Source organism: Salvia hispanica, chromosome 2 (genome assembly GCF_029641045.1).
Source record: "Salvia hispanica isolate PSC_SH4W2 chromosome 2, Shi_PSC_v1, whole genome shotgun sequence".
Lineage (NCBI taxonomy): Eukaryota > Viridiplantae > Streptophyta > Magnoliopsida > Lamiales > Lamiaceae > Salvia > Salvia hispanica.
The window spans coordinates 28,156,437-28,176,164 of NC_142693.1; the positions used below are offsets into that span (position 1 = coordinate 28,156,437).

The 19,728-nt window shown below is 35.0% G+C and overlaps 1 protein-coding gene across 2 annotated transcripts; it reads left to right on the top strand.

The window, feature by feature from the left end:
- Positions 1-2,518: 2,518 nt before the first annotated feature.
- On the top strand, positions 2,519-19,163 carry LOC125223237 (exportin-4 protein). 2 transcript variants are annotated; one of them, XM_048126288.2, is made up of 32 exons: positions 2,519-2,699; positions 3,752-3,839; positions 4,846-4,954; positions 5,671-5,769; positions 5,937-5,979; positions 6,223-6,294; positions 6,405-6,500; positions 6,649-6,885; positions 7,474-7,657; positions 8,621-8,732; positions 8,808-8,894; positions 9,217-9,355; positions 10,179-10,275; positions 10,365-10,430; positions 10,559-10,668; positions 11,334-11,438; positions 12,911-12,981; positions 13,256-13,331; positions 13,835-14,026; positions 14,313-14,384; positions 14,933-15,004; positions 15,281-15,345; positions 15,438-15,540; positions 15,622-15,753; positions 16,103-16,246; positions 16,641-16,748; positions 17,487-17,537; positions 17,637-17,714; positions 17,794-17,907; positions 18,024-18,220; positions 18,314-18,383; positions 18,537-19,163. In XM_048126288.2, exons 1-32 carry the CDS (start codon positions 2,601-2,603, stop codon positions 18,723-18,725), a joined length of 3,477 nt encoding a protein of 1,158 aa, XP_047982245.1. In that variant the 5' UTR covers positions 2,519-2,600; the 3' UTR covers positions 18,726-19,163. The 2 variants fall into 2 exon arrangements, with proteins under 2 accessions (XP_047982245.1, XP_088920792.1); XM_089064666.1 differs by lacking the exon at positions 2,519-2,699 and having other exon boundaries at positions 3,753-3,839; positions 4,878-4,954.
- Positions 19,164-19,728: the final 565 nt, after the last annotated feature.

The window sequence follows — 19,728 nt, forward strand, 5'->3', positions numbered from 1 at the left end:
TATTACCGAAAATTATACTATTTGACTATAATAGTTATATATGCAATTCTATTATTGGCCTTAAAATAGTAATTAATTTTTCAACGGTCAGTGTATATTAATCCATATGTCATCGATTTAAGCTCAAATACATAAGATATTATAATAATTTACACTTAATAAAATATTCCAAAATTCTTATTAATAAAACAAAGTAATAATTGATTGACAAACTGTATTAGATGGTCCACAGTCCACTTATTTGGTCCTTCGTATAATAATTAATTTGATGATGATAAAATGCACGTTGTAATAAGACTAAACTATTATTGCTACCTAATTAAACTACTATCAACAATTTTTTGCCACACTCATTTAATTATTATCATGTTTATTGTGAGATGATTGAAGGGTTGGTTATTTTTATAATTGCCTTAGAAAATGAGTGAATTTAAAATATTGACGTTATGAAGTACTAGTATAAACTACAAACTACAAAGTGTATTGAAATACTATCATCTTAAAAAGTTACTAAAACAGTAACGGATTAATAGAGAATCACTGACTTTTTTTATACAATTATATTATAAATACAAATTTTGTGAAATATGTATCATGGTCTTGAAATCATATAATCTCAATGAAAAGAACATCCCTATATATCAAGTTTTTATATTTGTTGAGCAACATTTTTCCTCTGTTAATATGACATTATCGAGGAAAACAATGTTCGATAGTCTCTAGGAATGTAAGCTCCAATTTTTTGCTCGCAAGTGCTCCCTGATATGGACATTTTCTAGGCGAATAATTGGATGATGCTCTCTAATTTATGCTCGACATTCGACATTTTTTAATAGTGTTTCTGGTTTACCTGCAAATTTTACCATATACATACAATTGATTGGTTCAAATCTAAAATCATAATTTGATGCCATTTTAATGCTATTGGATGATATACAATTAATCTTCCAAGAATCAAAAGCATGACATTTAATTTATTAGTTGTTTCAAGGAATAATTTTAACCACTAGTACTTAATTTTGATTAATCAATTTATGATAATGGGCCGAAACATTTGAACATCAACATGGACCTAAAATCGCCCCATTTAATAGCATTTGTAAATTGTACAGCTAGCAAGTGACCATACCCTACATGCTTACTGGCTTACAAATGTAAATCTCAAAATTGAAATAACTATTCATGAATTGAATTCAAAAATTCAAATACTATGCATTAACAAAAGTTCTAGATATTGTTTGCAATGACTATTTTCAAACTTTGTATTGTAGAGTAGTGATACATATTAATACGATAAGAGAGCGATGTGTTTATACATTTAATTTAATTTAGATGTATTGAATAATTAAAATATTGATCAACTGAGCTTTGTTTTTTATATATAATTTAAAAATAAACAACATTAGTAATTATAAATACTAACATTAAAATATTGTCATTCAATTAAAATATTGATCAACTGAGCTTTGTTTTTTATATATAATTTAAAAATAAACAACATTAGTAATTATAAATACTAACATTAAAATATTGTCATTCAAGTTTCAACATCTGTCCTCCTTAAGCGCACGTTTTCCTTTTTAGTATCTTATTCTAATTAACACATATTCATTAAATATAATCATCATTATCTCATATTCTCTTCGTGACTTACTTTATTCTTCTTCACTAACTTCATAAATTGAATATGTATAAAATCGTGTGCCGAATAGAAAATGTTTCAATTGGAGTGAAATGAGAGAGGTATATTTCTTTCTTGTGTAAGTCGCATAATTATTTTAATTCTTATTTCTGATGAATTATTTTAGATTTGTGCTATTCATAATTTGAAAATCACATAACCCTTTGAATTCTTATTTTCTATATATTCATTATAATTTGTATTCATTTAAAAAAAAATTCCTATGTCATGTGCACGGCACGGATATTAATACTAGTTAATACTATAAGAGAGTGATGTGTTTATACATTTAATTTAATTTAGATATATTAAATAATTAAAATATTGATCTAACTGAGCTTTGATTTTTATATAATTTGAAAATAAATAACATTAGTAATAATAATTACTAGCATTAAATACAGATAAAACGAGAACAATGCTCAATAAGTACTATTTATATATTGGTATAATGGTCTCATTTTTATGATGCTATATATTTATACAATTTCTTAGTATAATGATTTAAGCTCTGTGTAAATATGTTCAAGTAGCTACATGAATTTTATTTCCCCCCAATAACTTATGAAGTTTATAAGTTATATCACACCCACACGGCTTACATGGAAAAATGAAAAATACAACCTCACAATTTGCCATTAAGAATTTGTAGTGAAAAATACAACCTCACAATTTGCCATTTAGAATTACTACTACTAATAAAAAAATAAATAAAGTTTCAAACTTATCATAATTTCACTTTAATTGGATTCAAGTAAATCCCCTAAAAAATAAAATTCGCGTAATACAAGAAATTAGCAGAGCATAAAACCTGCTCTCTATTAATTTATTACTATTAAAAAACAATTATCATTCTCCCTCTCCCTTTCCCTCTCCCTCTCCGTGTCTCTCTCTCTAGCAGTGCCATTTCGGAGGAGAGATGATGGCACAAAGCTTTCCGCAGACCACAGAAGCAGCGGATATGGCTCAGCTTCAAGCTACCATGCAAGCTGTTGAACTCGCCTGCAGTTCTATTCAGGTTGTTCAATCTATTAATCGACTTAAAAAACCCTTACCTATTGTATTCATTAGCTAGCCGAGCCTTCTATTGATTATCGCGTGATTGGATTGGTAACCGGAGCAAGCAGAATCAGTAGCAATACATGTGAAATCGTATTAGGAAGATTTACATTTAGTCAGCGTTTTGTATTATGCGATTGCCTGTTTATGTTGCCAGATTACTAGTATATGATGAAAAATGCTGATGCATAGCTGTTAGGAAAATCGGGAGGACTTATGCCACCACAGGTTGAATCGAATTTGAGTAGCTCGAGTGGAACCTGTGCCAGGAGATTAAGTAGATCCGGCTGCTTTTTTATCTAAGAATCAAATGAAGATGTGGTAGTGTGTGGTATAGCTAGTTTGGTTGAATTTAATGTTCTTTGTGTTTGGATTGCTACTCACTACAGCTACTGGTTCAAGTTATGGCATTTGCTTAAATTTTTTACGTTTTTCGTAGTTTAAGTTTTGTAATCTGTTTCGGTGAGTTGGTTCCGTGGAAAACGTCCTGATGGTTATTACATTATGCCATAAACATATGATATTTCCAACTAAGCCACAATCAGGTTTGTGATAGTTTAACCATTCAATCTGAGTACATATTCTTGGCTGGCATCAATTCAAGGGTAAGCTTATCTGGCTGCCCTGATCATAGTTCTATAGTCACGAGAAGATATCTTAACACCATCTTTGCAAGATGTCCTATTTTATAAGCGTATTCTTATAGGTGTCGTCAAGACTATGCAATCAAATAGAATGGTAGTTGCAGTTTGGTATTTGAAAGATTAAAGATTAAATAAACTTATAATCTCATAGAATCATTATCGGGATTTTAAATGAACAAGAGCTGTGATTCTAAACACAAAAAAGTCACCATACACTAATGTGCTTACTTTACATAAATGAATACTTTAATTTTCTTTTCATTTGTTTTAAGATTTTGAAATCTTGAAACCTTGTTTTTATTATTTGTTTATTTTTACTTGTTGGGGTACATGGGCATACGGCAATGATTTGGGAAAAACTTAACAGATGCATGCCAATCCAGCTGCTGCTGAAGCAACTCTATTATCACTAAGCCAATCTCCTCATCCATACCGGACATGCCAATTTATTGTAGGTATGTTTAAGCAGCTCTCTACATTCTACAACACGCATCCATATTTTCTTTCAACCAAATTTTATTGAACACTAAGTATTTCTATTTGTAGTGACAAAGGATTATACTACTATGAATTCATCTGTAGCTAATACTACTATGAATTTATCTGTAGCTAATACGATGCATAAATTTGTAGTCTGAAGCCGCTGTTACTAACACCACATGGGTAAAGAAGATATCAGATTCTTGTTGTAACTTACTCAAGCAGATTTCGATTTATAGGAGGAACATATGTGTAGCTGAACTCGTTTTTCTCTTTTATCTATGATCGAAATAATCTAATAAGTAAGAGGAACTACTATTAACCTCAATATTCTCCCAAGGAATTAATTTTGGAAGTGCGTACCATTCAGCTGTTACTGTAATGTTGGGCCTTATCCAGTGACAGCAGCATGATAAACATATGCCAGAAGTAATCATATTTATCTTACTCATTTATTTGATAATTGTTGATCATATCAGTTCCCGTTTGACTCTTCTGGCTGTTGGACATAGTTTCCATCTATTCACTCTAATTGGTCACTAGAGAAAGTCTTTTTCCTGTGCTTTTATGTATATGTATCTATGTAGCTGTGAACTTCAAGATTGACAGCTAGGCCCCATTAGAAAATGCTTTGGCATTTTATTGTTTGGAAATGCTTAATGATATTCTGGTGAGGCGGCTACCTCTTCCATCCATTGATCCCTAAAACACTAGGCTGTCTCAGTGTGACTTGAGGCAGGTGAGACACCTGCCTCGTTCGCATACAAAACATTCATGCATAATTACATATACATGCTTACAAAAATGCTAAAGAATGTTGCTTCAGAATTAGTGAATGGCACATGTGGTGTTTTTTGGCTCTTGAAAAAATTAATATAAGTTTCCTCTTTCAGAAGTGTTCATTTATGTTACTCCAGAGTATCTTTATTGGCCATAAAATAAGGAAACATCGCTCTTGCTGAAAGTAGTTTGACCTTTCAGAAAACTCTCAGCTGCCCCTTGCAAGGTTTCAGGCTGCAGGAGCAATTAGGGATGCAGGAATACGGGAATGGGGATTCCTTGAGACAGATGACAGAAGAGGATTGATTAGGTAACTCCAGAAAATTGCATTTTATTTCTTTGCATGTGTACTATCACGATGTTAGACGATATGGAGTATTTGTCTAAGGATGTTCAATTAGTTAAACAAATAAAATTAGTTTTATATAGGATGAGTTTCTATTAGTCATGAGAATAGAATGTTAGGGTGTCCCAATATTATGTGCTAGCAGTATGTTTTTTTTTTCTTAATTAGTTGTTTTACTTGTTAGAGAACATGTGTAGGCGGAAAAATGCAATCATGAAAGCTTCTTGGTCTCTTTTCCTATCAAGGCACAAGGACAAGGCACAACTGTACAAAACTTGATGTAACCACCAACTCTCTATGGGTTTAGGACTAACAGCACCTTCTATGAATGCTGAAAATAATTGCAAAGACATTACATTGATAACGACTTTTCGTTGTGCTGAATCTATAGAATGAACAACCAACTTACCTATTAATTCTTTTGTGGTGTTGCTTTGTCATCTTGGTGCTTTGCAGTAAATCACTGACTGTCTGTAAGTTCTCCATTTAGTAGTCATTTTGCCGTACTGATTTTCTTCAACTTGATCAATTGCGTTTGTCGGCTAAATAGCATGCCTTGCCCATTTAGCAGCAGTCATGCAGGAAGTGCTAATATGATAAATTATTCTACTTTCTTGCATTCTTCTTATGCAGGTTATTGTATTGTAATTCTTCACTTACCATTAAGTTATTTTATGCAGTTTCTGCTTATGCTTTATAATGAAGCATGCCAATTTACCAGAGGGTTATGTCATAGCGAAGGTTGCATCAGTGGCTGCACAGTTGTTGAAAAGGGGCTGGTAAGTTTCTGGTCATCCTAAATCCTAAACCCTAAAAGGGGATGGCATTTTCCTCCATGTTTATACCTATTAAGATACCCTTACCTTGTAAATCACTGAAAAATCCCCTATAATTTATTCTCTTTGTTATTTTCTCATTAAAGGGCGCATTTTGTTTCTTTGACCAGGCTTGATTTTACAGCTTTGGAAAAGGAGGCATTCTTCCTCGAGGTAATGACGGCTCTTATATTGTTTTTTAATCCTTCCACGTACTTTTGGAGTGGTAAGATGTTTATTGGTCTGTCTGCGATGTGATTATTAGTTTCTGTCGGTCAATTAACTTTTCTGCTTCACACGCACACTTCATTTACTTCTCTGGGTCATTTTTATTTAGTTTTGGAGCTAGAAGTCTGAAGGGGCAGCTGCCTCCGATAGACTGGTCAGTCAATTGTTCTTACTTGCAATATGCTGCAGGTGAAACAAGCTGTTGATGGAACCCATGGCTTGGCTGTGCAGTATTCTGGAATCAGTTTTCTGGAATCATTGGTACTCATCTAGTCAATTACAGCCAGCAAAGCTAGCCATTTGTTTTTATTTGTAAAATGTTTTTATTGTAAAAAGATCATTTATACTGCACAAATGCCATTTTCCAACAGGTGTCGGAGTTTTCACCCTCTACATCTACTGCAATGGGCCTTCCTAGAGAATTTCATGAGCAGTGCCTAATGTCGTTAGAGCATGACTACCTTAAGGTTTGTGATTATATGGAACTATGCAAATACTTTCTTTAGGGTTTTTCTTTTCTTTTCCTTCTATGGCCTCACCACCAACCGGTAATTCCAAATGGATGGCTAGACTCCTGATTTATGTTCAAAAGTAATTGTATTTCACTTTTCATAGGTATTCTACAGTTGGGTACAACATGCTGCTTTCAACGTGTCAAATAGAATTATTGAAGCTGACTCTGAAGTTCCTGAAGTAAAAGTCTGTTCATCAGCACTACGTTTGATGCTTCAAATCCTAAATTGGGACTTCCGAGGCAAGAATGCTGTTGACAGCTCAAAAAGGGGGATGGATTTGTTTCAGAGCGTGATGAAGCAAGAAAATTCTAGAAGGACCGAATGCATTTTAGTCCAGGTCAGTTATAACCACAATTAAATGAGCTGGTCCTGATAGAGATGGGTTGTTGGAAGTTTTGTAATTTGACTAAATCATTCTGGGGCTTTTTTTAAGATTATTTGCTATATTGGACACATTGATAGTTATTCTCTAGAGAAAAGTCCTGTGGGCAACTTATTTATGAACTTGTTAGCAAATTTCAAATAAAATGTTTACTGTAATGAAGTATAAATACAATTGGATACTTTTGGAAACAAGAGAAGCTCCAGGAGAACATTTATAAGTTCAACCAAGAAGTTGTCCTCTTATTTTTCGTGCCTTAGGTAGGCTATAAGTAACTTTGACTCTATCAGGGCTTAGTGCTGACTGATTTGCTAGTCACCAGAATAACTCACCTATGACTGGTTTTGAATGTTTGTGGTTTCTCTCCATTGGTCACGCTTCATCAGTTTCGTTTTCAATTTGATATATTTGGTAAAATGTGTTCATTAATTACCCAAGTACCATTGTTTCCACAGCATACCTGTCCGCATGTTGGAATATAAATTATCATGGTGAACTTATACTATTTATTTTATACTTATTTCCCCCTTTTGATGCTTGAAGCCTGGACCTGCCTGGCGTGAGCTGTTGATTTCAAGTGGTCATGTTGGATGGCTTTCAAACTTCTACACTGCTCTGAGGCAAAAGTTCTCCAGTGAAGGATTCTGGATCGACTGCCCTCTTGCAGTTTCTGCTCGAAAACTTTTGGTGCAGTTTTTCTCCCTCACAGGAGCAATCTTTCCATCTGGTATTGTTCCCTTTTCTCGAAAAATACATTTGTTGAAAGCACTACTGTCTGGAGATGGGAATCCACACAATTACACCGTAAGCATAATTTAGTAATAGGGTATAAATGGGCATGCAGCATCCATGCAATTTCATAGTAAACAAACTTCAAATATAATCCTAGAATTCTGAGGGGCTCCAATCTCTAATAGCATAACAGACTGTTTTATTTAACCCCCCTATTCGGGAAATCCACATAGTTATTTTGATTTTCAAACTTCCCCCATGCAACCTCCAATGAATTTTCAAGATCCTCAAAAAAATTCTGATTATTTTTCTCTGATTAACAAAGAGCAAGAACAGTAGCCTTTCAAAAATTAGCCCTCATTTACTGTAACAGCCACCTATTTTAGAACATAAACTTCTGTATATGTGTTTGGGACAGCTCAATAAGTGCCATACTTCTCCAACACTCTTTTGCATGAAGAGCATGTAAAAAAATGTATCCAATCTTAAGTTGCACACTTACGAAACCCAGTTGGAGAGATTTGAAATAAGAATGTCTTCATTGAATAAAACCACGAGCTGGTGGTTTCCTTAACAAGATTAGCTAAGAACTGAATCTTGTTGGTATTTGTGGCTCTCCTGGTAATTTCATGTATGTGCAATCTGAACCATATTGAGGAAGGAAAGATCTAGTTAATCACTTGCAGGAAACCTCTAAATTATCACTCTTTTCCCACCATTAACTCTCGCACTCGCCCCCACTAAGTTATCAATCTGGAGTCAGGACACACCAACTATCTTTCTAACTCTCTAAGGACCTCTGTTGTAACTGAAGCCTTTCTTGCCTTTTCTGTACATGATTTTATTTTTTGGTTTCTATTATGCTTTTTCAGAATGTTTTCTTAAAATGTCTTACTACCTGTTTGTGAATGATTATTCAACTTTAGTGTTTTCACTACTTATATTTATTATTGTTTAGACAGCGGAAACACACAAAAGCAGCACCTTCTGCAACTATTGGCTGGGATTGTACAGTGGATGGAACCTCCAGATGCAGTTACACAGGCAATAAAATTGGGAAAAAGTGATAGGTATTTATTTCAGTGACTATGCCTCACTTGTTGCATATCATGCTATTCTTCATATTGCTTATCTAATGTTTTCAGTGAACTGCTGGATGGTTGCCGTGCACTTTTGTCGATAGCAACTGTGACTACCCCACTCATATTTGATGAGCTACTTAAATCTTTGAGGTAGGTTAAATACTAGTAGTTGTATTATACCTGAATTTTTCTTAGGGCAAATAGTTATCTTTGCTTAAATACTCTTGCCTGTTCTCTGACCACACCGACATACATGACAGAAAAAGCGTGAATGTCAATCTGAACACCATGATCTATTCCTGAAAAGCACTTGTGATGTTCTTTAACAAGTATTTTGATAAATAAATGCCCCCTCAAAGTTAGAAACAAGATACACTTTCTAGACCGCCTGAAGACGAATGAGTTAATATTCTAGACTGTATTAGTTTGCTTGTGTTCTTTCTACTGTAGTGTGGTTTTATGTAATGTGCAGGCCTTATGGAACTCTCACTCTATTATCTGCCCTGATGCGTGAAGTCTACAAAGACCTAGCGGAAAATCAAACAGATGATGAAACATGGAGCTGGGTAGCACGTGATATTTTACTAGATACTTGGACGACCCTTCTCCAGGTACCTGTCATTACTGCCTTAGCTTGTATTCCTCTTATACCTAAATACAGGCATATATGCTTACGTTTCAGTGTTCTATTGCGTATGTACCTTTGTTGTGAGCATGGCTTAGTAGAAAATCCCTATCTACTCTACTTTTTAGACAATAAAACTGCATTTTCTGGCAATTATTGTCTAGGAAAGTTGGGTTTGTAGTTCCTAATTTGAAATGAATATATCTAAGTTCATATACACTCTCTGTAAATCTTGTTTGGTGCCATCCTAGTAGAAAGATAAGTATCTCATTCATTTATGATGGAAAAGTGGAAGATTATTCTTTGTGTTTTGAATCTGCCCAAAATGTACTATTTTACCATAGATGTCAATCAGGGGACAGCTTTGGATGGCCATACTAGTTACTGCATTATGCTTTTCTGGTATGGTGATGGCTGAATTCAATACACTTATGGGTAATGTAAGAATACTTGCATTCTTTATTGTTGCTGAACTGATGTAGGATGGGTTGATATTTTCACTATCGCAATGGATTCACCTAAATTTCACCCATATTAATAGTATAGACTTAGCTTGCTGCATTGTCAATAAATTTGTCCACTTCATAATTTTCCAATATTTTCTATTGGGGCCCTAGAGTACTCAATTTCCATGCTGGTAAGATACTCCGCTGTAAATTTGGACCCAGGCTTTTGGCAACTTGTTTGCCACTCCTCACAGCTTATCGGAGTATCTACTGACTTTGTAGATATATTTGGGCAGTATATATAGCAAGTGGGTAGTGAACTGAACATGAATTTCTTTTTCCTCTTTGATTAAATCACTGCAGCAATTGGAGGTTAGTGGACAAAGTAATATGCTTCCATCTGAAGGCATTAGCGCTGCAGCCAATCTTTTTGAATTGATTGTGGAATCTGAATTAAAGGGTATCGTCATTCGTCATGCTCTTCACCATAGTATCTTTGACATTGGCTGCATGTGTTGCTAATATTTGACCTTTTCATCTTATATATAGGTGCTTCTGCATCAGCCTTCAGTGATGATGACGATGCACCTAATTATGCTCAGGCTTCGATCGCTGGTAAGTGGTAAATTGCTAACTAGCTTATTTTTTGTCCATGTTGAGGTCATAGTAGTTGCCACTTTAGTCATCTCTAGAATTAGTGTGATTTCTTTTCTGGTTTGTGCTTATGTGTTTTCTCTTTGTAGCTATGGATGAAAGATTGAGCTCCTATGCTCTTATTGCTAGAGCAGCTCTGGGGTCCACAATCCCATTTCTCACCAAATGTTTCTCTGAGCGTATTATGATGCTTCATCAGGTACTCTATTTTAATTCCTATACTTACGCATATCCTAAAGAATAATATTTTGCCTCCCCAGTCATCCTGCATTAACACAAAAAGCTTCAAACTGTTATTCTTGCCAAATCATTTGAACTAAGCACTGTTCTATAAAAGATTGTATAATTTGTTGATATTCATAATTGTCTTAGATTTCCTTCAATTGCTTGTATATTGATCAAAACTGATATATCTATTAATTGTTGAGTTATGATTTGAGTGATTATTAACCCTGCAAATTAGCGAAGCTTTATATATTCATTCGTGGCATCTCCCGGCACCCCCCCTGGCCCCTGTTATCCTTTGTCACATCAGACCCCCTGTCTATAGGAAAAAGAGAAGGAAAGAAAAGTCCTTTTGACAAAAGATCTTCCGTTATTTCTAAACTAAGCCTTCATGCTTTGTTTTGTTGGTTTGAGGATTTTACTCTGGATTCTGAACTTTTAACCTGATGACCTAGCTAGTCATTCCTATGCTACTTGGAATATGAGTTCAATCTCTCTGTATAGTTTTTATTTATAAAAGTTGGCTGTTTTGAGATCCATGAAGTTTTTGCATTTTATGTCTTTGTCTGTGTAGTGCATTGATAATAAGTTCTTTTATCTGCTTTTGTGCCTGTGTTTCATCATTCACGCTAAATGTAGGGCAGAGGCATAAGGGATCCAACTGAAACTTTGGAAGAACTTTATTCTCTCTTACTCATTTTTGGGCATGTATTGGCTGATGAAGGACAGGGTGAAACTCCTTTGGTAATGAATTTTAGTTTCTTCCTCACACTTCTCCTTTGCAGTTATGTTTTTATGTTTCTGTTGATCTATTTATTTATAATGTAAGTTGAGTTGTTGATGCTGCCTCAGTATACATCAACAAAATAGGACTACTCTTGAGTTTTAGTGTTGTTCTTGTCAATTCTATCACTAATTCACTCCCATAAACTTACTTTGTACTTATTTCTTATGGTTGTTTGTTATTAATTTGCATCTGAATTGGTTATTTTAACCATTGCCTAGAAGGATTATAGTTGGACTGTTTCTTAAAGTGCAGTGAGTTTCTACTGCTGAAGGACCCCATACATAGTGATGTGTGGTGTAAACAATTAGGAGGATAATTATGTTCTCTGTTTATGTATACTTTCAAGTCATTATAAAGTGGTTGAAGTTCTATCTCCGATAAAAGGGGTCAAGCAAAGAAAGAAGCTAGGATATGATTTTTCCATGACTTTGCATATCTTTTGTGCAACGCTTTATGGTTTCGTTTCCTCCTTCAGATCTATCTTTTTTAAAATTTGCAGATTGCCAATTTCTTTATGTAAGGTCTAAGGTGTTTTCTGAAAATCTTGTCATATTCCTTGGGCCTATTAATTTCTCAAACAACTGTATTATTCACTCATAAAATGTAAAAATTATCTCAGTTGCTCTCTGGTGGCATCTTATTCTGGTACAATTATATATTTGTCCTGGTGAAAGTTCTTAATGTAGCATTCTTTGATTTGTCATTTCCATATTAGCATTATTTTTAGCTTTGTATATGTTCTGTTTCTGAATTTATTTTATTTTCTTCTGAGTTTGGTATTTGAAACTCAAGTATGTTATGCTGTTAAATTTTCATTCTTTTCATAGACTACTTGCTGTTGCATTAAGATCAACTGTGGCTCCGCAATTACATGATATTAATTTCATCTGTTATAGTAACGTTTATTTTCATATCAATTATATTGATTTATATTGTCTTATATCTTTTAAATTTGAAATTAAAATTTTGGGCGGTACAGACTACCACAACAGTTTACTGCTTATGTCTATAGGACTATACTTGGGGAGGGAGAAAAGACCTTACCTTGACTTCACCATTTAAAAAAGTGTCACTTCTGTTTACAATCATAAGAAATAGTTTTACAGTATACTCTCTCCGTCCCTAAAAAAACTCATCTTTTGCCATTTTAGTCCACCCCACAAAATTAGTCCACTTTCTTTTTTTGGAAATCTTTTCACCACACATTACACTTCTAATAGGGTGGTTCCCACCATCCACTAACATTACTTACAATTACTTTCTCTTTCTCTCATACGTTACCAATTTCGCATTAAAACTAGTGACGTCCCCAAAGTCTCTATTTTTAGGGGACAGATGGAGTATCTGTTAAACCTGTATGCTTGCAGGGGTTTCAAAGAATGACAGAATCGCGAAGTGTTGACAGTTTGATTTGTTGTGAAACTGTCAGGTACCAAAGGAGATAGATAGTCATTATACTAATATGGAGGTGGATAAACACCCAGTTGTATCACTTTGTAGGTAGGTTTTCTCATTGTATTTGTTAGATGAAATGAATTTATTGGGCTGGAGTTTGTCAAATCAGTCCAATTTTATGTTAACTGTTAAGTCATACACTCATACTATTATGATGTTATGAATATTTTGAACATCCAGTTTTTTGCATACGGTGTCCAAAAACTGTTGTACGGAAATGGGAATTGCATTCTTTCGTGTCTCTATTTCAGTCAAAGCATAAATGTGTCTTAGGATAGTTCTCTTAAGCACTTTATTTTTTTTAATGAATTTCTTGCAGCACAATTATTGCGTTTGCTGAGCAAAGTTTAGATCCAGAACTGAGAGCATCCTTTTTTAGTCCTCGTCTCATGGAGGTACTTCAATTCTTCTTCAGACCAATTTCATTGCCAACTTGCTGCATTTTTGTTTAATTGTTCAAAAGAAAGAATTTATCTTCAACAGATGGAATCAATCTTGTTCTGTTGATCGAGTAATTTTGAGTCTATTGCTCATCATGCATCATATCTGAACTTACATGGGGCATACTGTTCCTCAAATTGGGGTGATTAATGTTATTGTATTGCTGGTATCTTAAAATTTGTATTCCTTTCAAGGAGGTATGATCTAGGTTTAGGGGTTGCTTGTAGAGTTTCAATAAATAAAAATTTCAAAATCTTCGTAGTGTCTTCAATATTTCTCTTCTTGGAACTATTGTTCCATAGAGCTATCCCACTTTTACTAATCAAACTATTTTTCACAACCTGCAAGTGTAGTTCTGATTTGATTTGAGGCAGAGAGAGAGAGAGGGGTTGAGAGATATTCCATTACATTGTATTCTTCGATGTTGGTTATTGACACTATTATCTTAATATTGCAGGCAGTTGTGTGGTTCCTGGCGCGATGGATGTCAACGTACCTCCTGATACCTGATGGATCTGGAAAAAAACACTCCAAAAATGCATTGATTAGTTTCTATGGAGAAACTAATCATGGGAAGGTTGTGCTAGATATTATCATTCGCATCTCTTCGAGCACATTTGTTTCTTATCCCGGGGAGAAGGACTTGCAGGTATATATCTGTATCTTGTTTTTGATTTTGGAGTTATTAGGCTATTCGCAATTAGTAGTTTTCACATGTCATTTTTCAGGTGTATAAAGTCTTGTATACCCTTAGCCTTTTTATCTGTTTTGCCCCCTTATCTCAATGGTTTATTTACTTGGATAGCTAAATATTGGACTATGTTATGCCAGGGTGATATTCTTTTGCTGTGTCTGACACGGTGCCCAGAACCTTTTTAATGCAAAATATGATGGCTGAAGGGATTATAACCTCTTTCTTTTTTTTCCAATGGCAGGCACTCACATGTTACCAGTTGCTTCATTCACTTGTAAAGCGAAGGAATATTATTAATCATCTTGTCACCCTGGTCAGTAACATATCTGTGCACATGTACAATTGTCTATCAGTTCCTCTTTTTCTCGTTTAACATACTTTCTCCTGCTCTTCATTTGAAGATAGTTATATACCCTATGAGTTTAGGTCTATTCTGAGGGGCTTTTATCCGTGACCTTGCAATGTATTTTACTTTTTGTGCTTTTTGTACCTGGTGTAGAATTGAGGGAGGTGAGATTTGGATAAGACTCCTGTGATTATTGTATTTTCGCATTTACCCTCGTGCATCCTTTTTTTTAGTTTAGAATTTATAAGATGTTCTTGTTTGCTTATATGAGGCAGTATTTTCTAAAGGGATTCTGGACCTTCAATCGCTCTTTTGACTCTGATGCTGACACTGGTTTTTGGCTAGATTCATTCCCCTAAAAGGAAAAAGCACAATGTTTCTGCTCAATGACTATGTATTTTATGTCTGCTGAGTGTTGACATCTTCCAATAGCATTGACTTATTTATTTCACAGATTAGATTCTAATTTTATCCATTATGTTATGTAACGCAAATTTTCGAATAAATTCATGCAGGATTCTTGGCGTGATTTAGTGAATGCTTTCTGTAATGAACGAGCTCTGTTGTCATTAAATGCTGCTCACCAGGTCAGTGTATTCTAATTTCAATATCCTCTTTAATCAAGATCTCTAGATTTAGGGAAAAAATAAGTTTATCCTAACTGATGTACAATTTGCTACAATTAGATAGCAAACTAAGAGTCCATTAATAGGTGCCCAACTGATATCATCTTTTGCTAGATAAGCTACTGCGTCTTTCACTTGCTCTTTGTAATGCTATAGTTCCATCAACTCTTCAGCATCTCTCTGTCACAAGCTCCTTGTTTTTTTTTTGAATAAAGCGGAGTATTTGTTTTATTTCAGCGGTCCCTTGCTCAGACACTTGCCCTTTCAGCTTTAGGTATTAAAAATTCTGAGGCATCAAATGAGTGAGTACTTTCTTGCAAGAGCTTTTCTGTGTCTAGCTATCACCACTTATCACAATTTTAAATATTCCACTCTTTATTGAAATGGTGTGTAGGTTCATAAGAAGTCTTACAAACCATATGACAGCTTACCTGGTGGAACTGTCAAGCAAGCATGATCTCAAAAGCATTGCTCTGCAGCCTGATATCATTTTGTTGGTAAGACTTTGTCACTGTGTATTCTTATGCTAGAAGCAATTACCAAACATGATATGACAATTTCTTCATGACACCCCGTAGGTTAGTTGCTTGTTTGAGCGACTTCGGGGAGTTGCCAGGGTTTCAGAACCTCGTATACAGAAGGCAATTTATGAAATGGGATTCTCTGTTATGAATCCCGTTCTGATATTTCTTCAAGCATACAAAGATGAGGTAAAGTTAGATACTTCTCTAGAACATCTTTGAGACTTGCTTCAGTAGAAAAGGTAGTTTTTGATGCAAATTGAGAGGAAAATGGAATAACACTTGCTACTATCCGTCGTACTCAGTCAATCTTCTTTCATTTCCTTTCTGTTTCTTGGGTGAATATTGTTGAATATTGACACGTGGCTTCAATCTCTATTTCTCAAAGTAACTCCATTCAGGTCCAATATGATTGTTTTAGTGCTTGATGGAATATTACTGTTGAACCTTATTCTACATTTTAGATATTTTTTTATCTTGAATTGTTTAATTTTGGCCTGAAGAAGTTAATTTATTCTTCTACTTTTTGCTTATCTAGTTTGTAGTTGTCTACCAATTGCTCAAATTTGCCACTGATTGGGTGGAAAGCCAAATTAGCTACTTAGAGGCTAATGAAACTGCTACCATGGTTGACTTCTGTATGCGTTTGCTTCAGCAATACTCATCTCATAACATTGGCAAGGTAGACAGTTTTTCCCTAGTTTCAGTTTGTTTATGTATAGTTCGGATTGTAGCAACATGAACTGGCAAGATTTGTTTTAGTTTACGCTATGGTTATGATATATTTTAAGTAGGATTCTGTTGTTTTTATGTTTGCATGCACCTCTATATGTTTTAATGCAAACAGAGAGCTGCCTATTTATGCAGTATGCACACACTCTCACGATAGAGATGATTGGTTTTTAGAAATATCAGTAAATAGCATGACCAACTTTTTCTTCATTTTATGTCTCAAACAATTGGCTATCTTGCAGTGTCTATTGGATTTTCTGAAAGCATGCTCCGCATGAGCTGCAGTATGAAAATCACCACTAATGGTTACAAAATTGACCCATATAATTTGACTGCTTCCTCAGATATCGGTTGGCCTTTCAAACAGCTTACGCAATGAAGCAGATGTGGAGAAATATAAGGATTTGAGGGCGCTTTTACAACTTCTCTCAAATCTATGCTCAAAAGATATGGTAACTCCTTTATCCGTTATCCAAGTCAAGAGATTACTTTCTTCACTTTCCCCTAGCAAACTCCCTTTAACTACGGCACCTAAACTGTTTGTCTCTACACATTATCATCCATTGTTATGAAGAAACGTATAATCATCAGTGGCATTGCTCTTGGAAACTGTGTTTCCCTCAGGAAATTTCATATCGACCAAATTGTTGTCCTTCATTTGTAAAATTTACTGTGGATTTTTTTAGAGAATAATTAACTAGGTGCTTAAGTTACATGTGTGCTCGAGTAAATCCCATGAGGAGAACCCGTATCATATGACCATCAAGGAAAGGATGTTTTCACTTCGTCAGTTTTATACTTTTAGGTCAAGTTCCCTTTTTTAGATAAGGGTGATTTAGAATGTCCCTAAGCCACCATTATAAAGCTTTTTTCCTAATGTGATCTCTTTTTCAATCTTTTCATTTATATTTTGAGGGGTAACATTTCTATGCTTGAATGCAGCACTAATTAACGTAATGATTTCACGGACTTGGTACTGTTGGATACCGCTAATACAAAGTACTATGAGTGTTTTCATCAACTGCTGAGATTTAATAACTTTAATTATTATAGGTAGTAATTGGGTTAGGTATTAAATTGGCAACTTGGTTCAGTTGATACTATCGAACTAGAGTGAAAGTCTGCATGTCTTTAGTATTGTGCCTCTTTTGTTGGTTGCTGTGAAGTCTGATGTAAATATGCTTTTGCAGGTTGACTTTGCATCCGAACCCATTGAGACTTATGGTACGAATATTTCTCAGGTATGTCCATACAGTATCTTATGAGGTTAAATAGGTGGCTCTTGAATTGAGTTCGTCTAAACAGTTTTCTATGTTGGTTCTGATTGCTTTCTATCATAGGTCGTATATACGGGTCTACACATAGTAACTCCTCTGATAACTCCGGACCAGCTTAAATTTCCTAAACTTTGCAATAGTGTAAGTCTCTTCTCTTGTTGGGCGAGAGGCATGCTAGCATTTGGGCAGAAACTAATGCAGTCTTCTTGCTATTTGACAGTATTTTTCTCTGCTATCACATATGCTGGAGGTATATCCTGAAATAATCGTGCAGCTAAACGTTGATGCCTTCAGTCACATACTTGGAACTCTTGATTTCGGTCTTCATCATCAGGTAGACTGCATGATGGCTCTACACTAGTCACTAGCCAATCTAAGTACAATTTACCATGGGTTTACAACATTCCCCTTTTCATCTGATATATCCTCGGTTATTTTCCTTGTGGTCAGGATATTGAAGTGGTGGATCTGTGTCTAAGATCTATAAAAGCACTTGCATCCCACCATTACAAGGACAGAGTTGCTGGCAAAGTTGGCCTCGGATCGCACGCTTCCAGTTACAAGGACCCTGAGGGAAATATTCGTGAAGGGATTCTCAGCCAGTTCCTTCGCTCACTGCTGAAACTTCTTCTTTTCGATGATTACAGGTTAGATGCCAAAAAAAATCTAAAATCTAAACCCCGCCTGAAATATGGAACGTGTGAAGGCCGTATTAACACGTATCTTGCTTTGTGTCACAGCGTTGATCTCGTGGGCCCAGCAGCTGATGCACTCCTACCATTGATACTCTGTGAACAGAGTACTTATCAGGTAGCTTGTGATGTCACGTTTCTTTAGTTTTGGGATTTCAAATACGTTTCAAATGGATATGCTCCCTTATATCAAAACAATAAGTTGTCACTCTCTTGTTTCTTTTACATTCTGCTGAGTTCTTTAGAATTCTGAGACAAATATGGCTTGCAGAGTTTAGCGAACGAGTTGATAGAAAGGCAGAGGATTCCAACATTCAGATCACGGTTAACGAATGCCATCCAGGCGCTCACAACTTCCAATAATCTCTCTACAACACTTGATCGACTAAACCACCAGAAGTTCAGAAAAAACCTGCACAGTTTTCTCATAGAAGTTCGTGGATTCCTTCGCACAGTTTAAGACTTGCAGGCAGCAACCATATATGGAGATCGAGTATTTTCCAATGTTTGACCGTGCCACAATCATATATATCTCCAGTCGTTTCATTGCTGGAAGCCTGTCTCTGAACTTGTTTGTGATACGGACATGCTGCTGCAAGAATGCAAAAAATCGACACCTGAAGGTTTTTCGCTCCGTATGCCATATCAAATGCTTTGGAAGAGCATCCTCATTTTTGCTTAGAGGTTAGCCAAATGTTCCCATCTCTTTGCCCTCTTCTTTTTCAAGTCAGTTTTATAATCATTTTTGTTTAGAGGCTAGCCGAATGTTCCATTTCTGTACCCTCTAGTTTTTGAAGCATTGGCTATGTGATATACTCAATTTGTTGACACTATATTGCTTTGCCATTTTTTGTCATAAATAGTTTGTTTAAAGATGATCAACAATGGTTTACATTTATCCCGTGGGTGATGACTCGAACCTCCTATCTATTGGTCAGTGTGAAAATGTCTTACCCACTAAATTGCTCGCAAGTAAATAGCACTAGTGAATCTATAGATTTCAACGTGAATGCTATGAGGTCTAGATTTGATACTGGTTTTTCAACACGGGATTTGATGTATCACTATGTTTATTTATTCATTATAATATGATGATGGTTTAAGGCAAGATTAGTGCATCTGCTAATGCAACTTTATCTCTTCGAATCACTATTATAAACTATAGTATATTAATTACAACAAAAAGTGGGTGAAATATAACGACGCCAAGGTCTTGTGATGAGCCCATCGTCATACAGTCTTTAAATTTTTGTCTATTGGTTTTTAAAAAATAAATTTTCAAAAAGTAAACCAACAAAAACTCTTTTTTATGAAAAATTGGGTCGACAAACTTTTAATTACTTTTTAAAAATTGGATATTATACCAGAATTCGTAAAAATTGAGCTCTTTTAGTTTCAACTTTAGACTTCCAATTCTGAAAAATGAATTAGTCTTTTCTTTTGTTTAACTAGATCTTTACTAA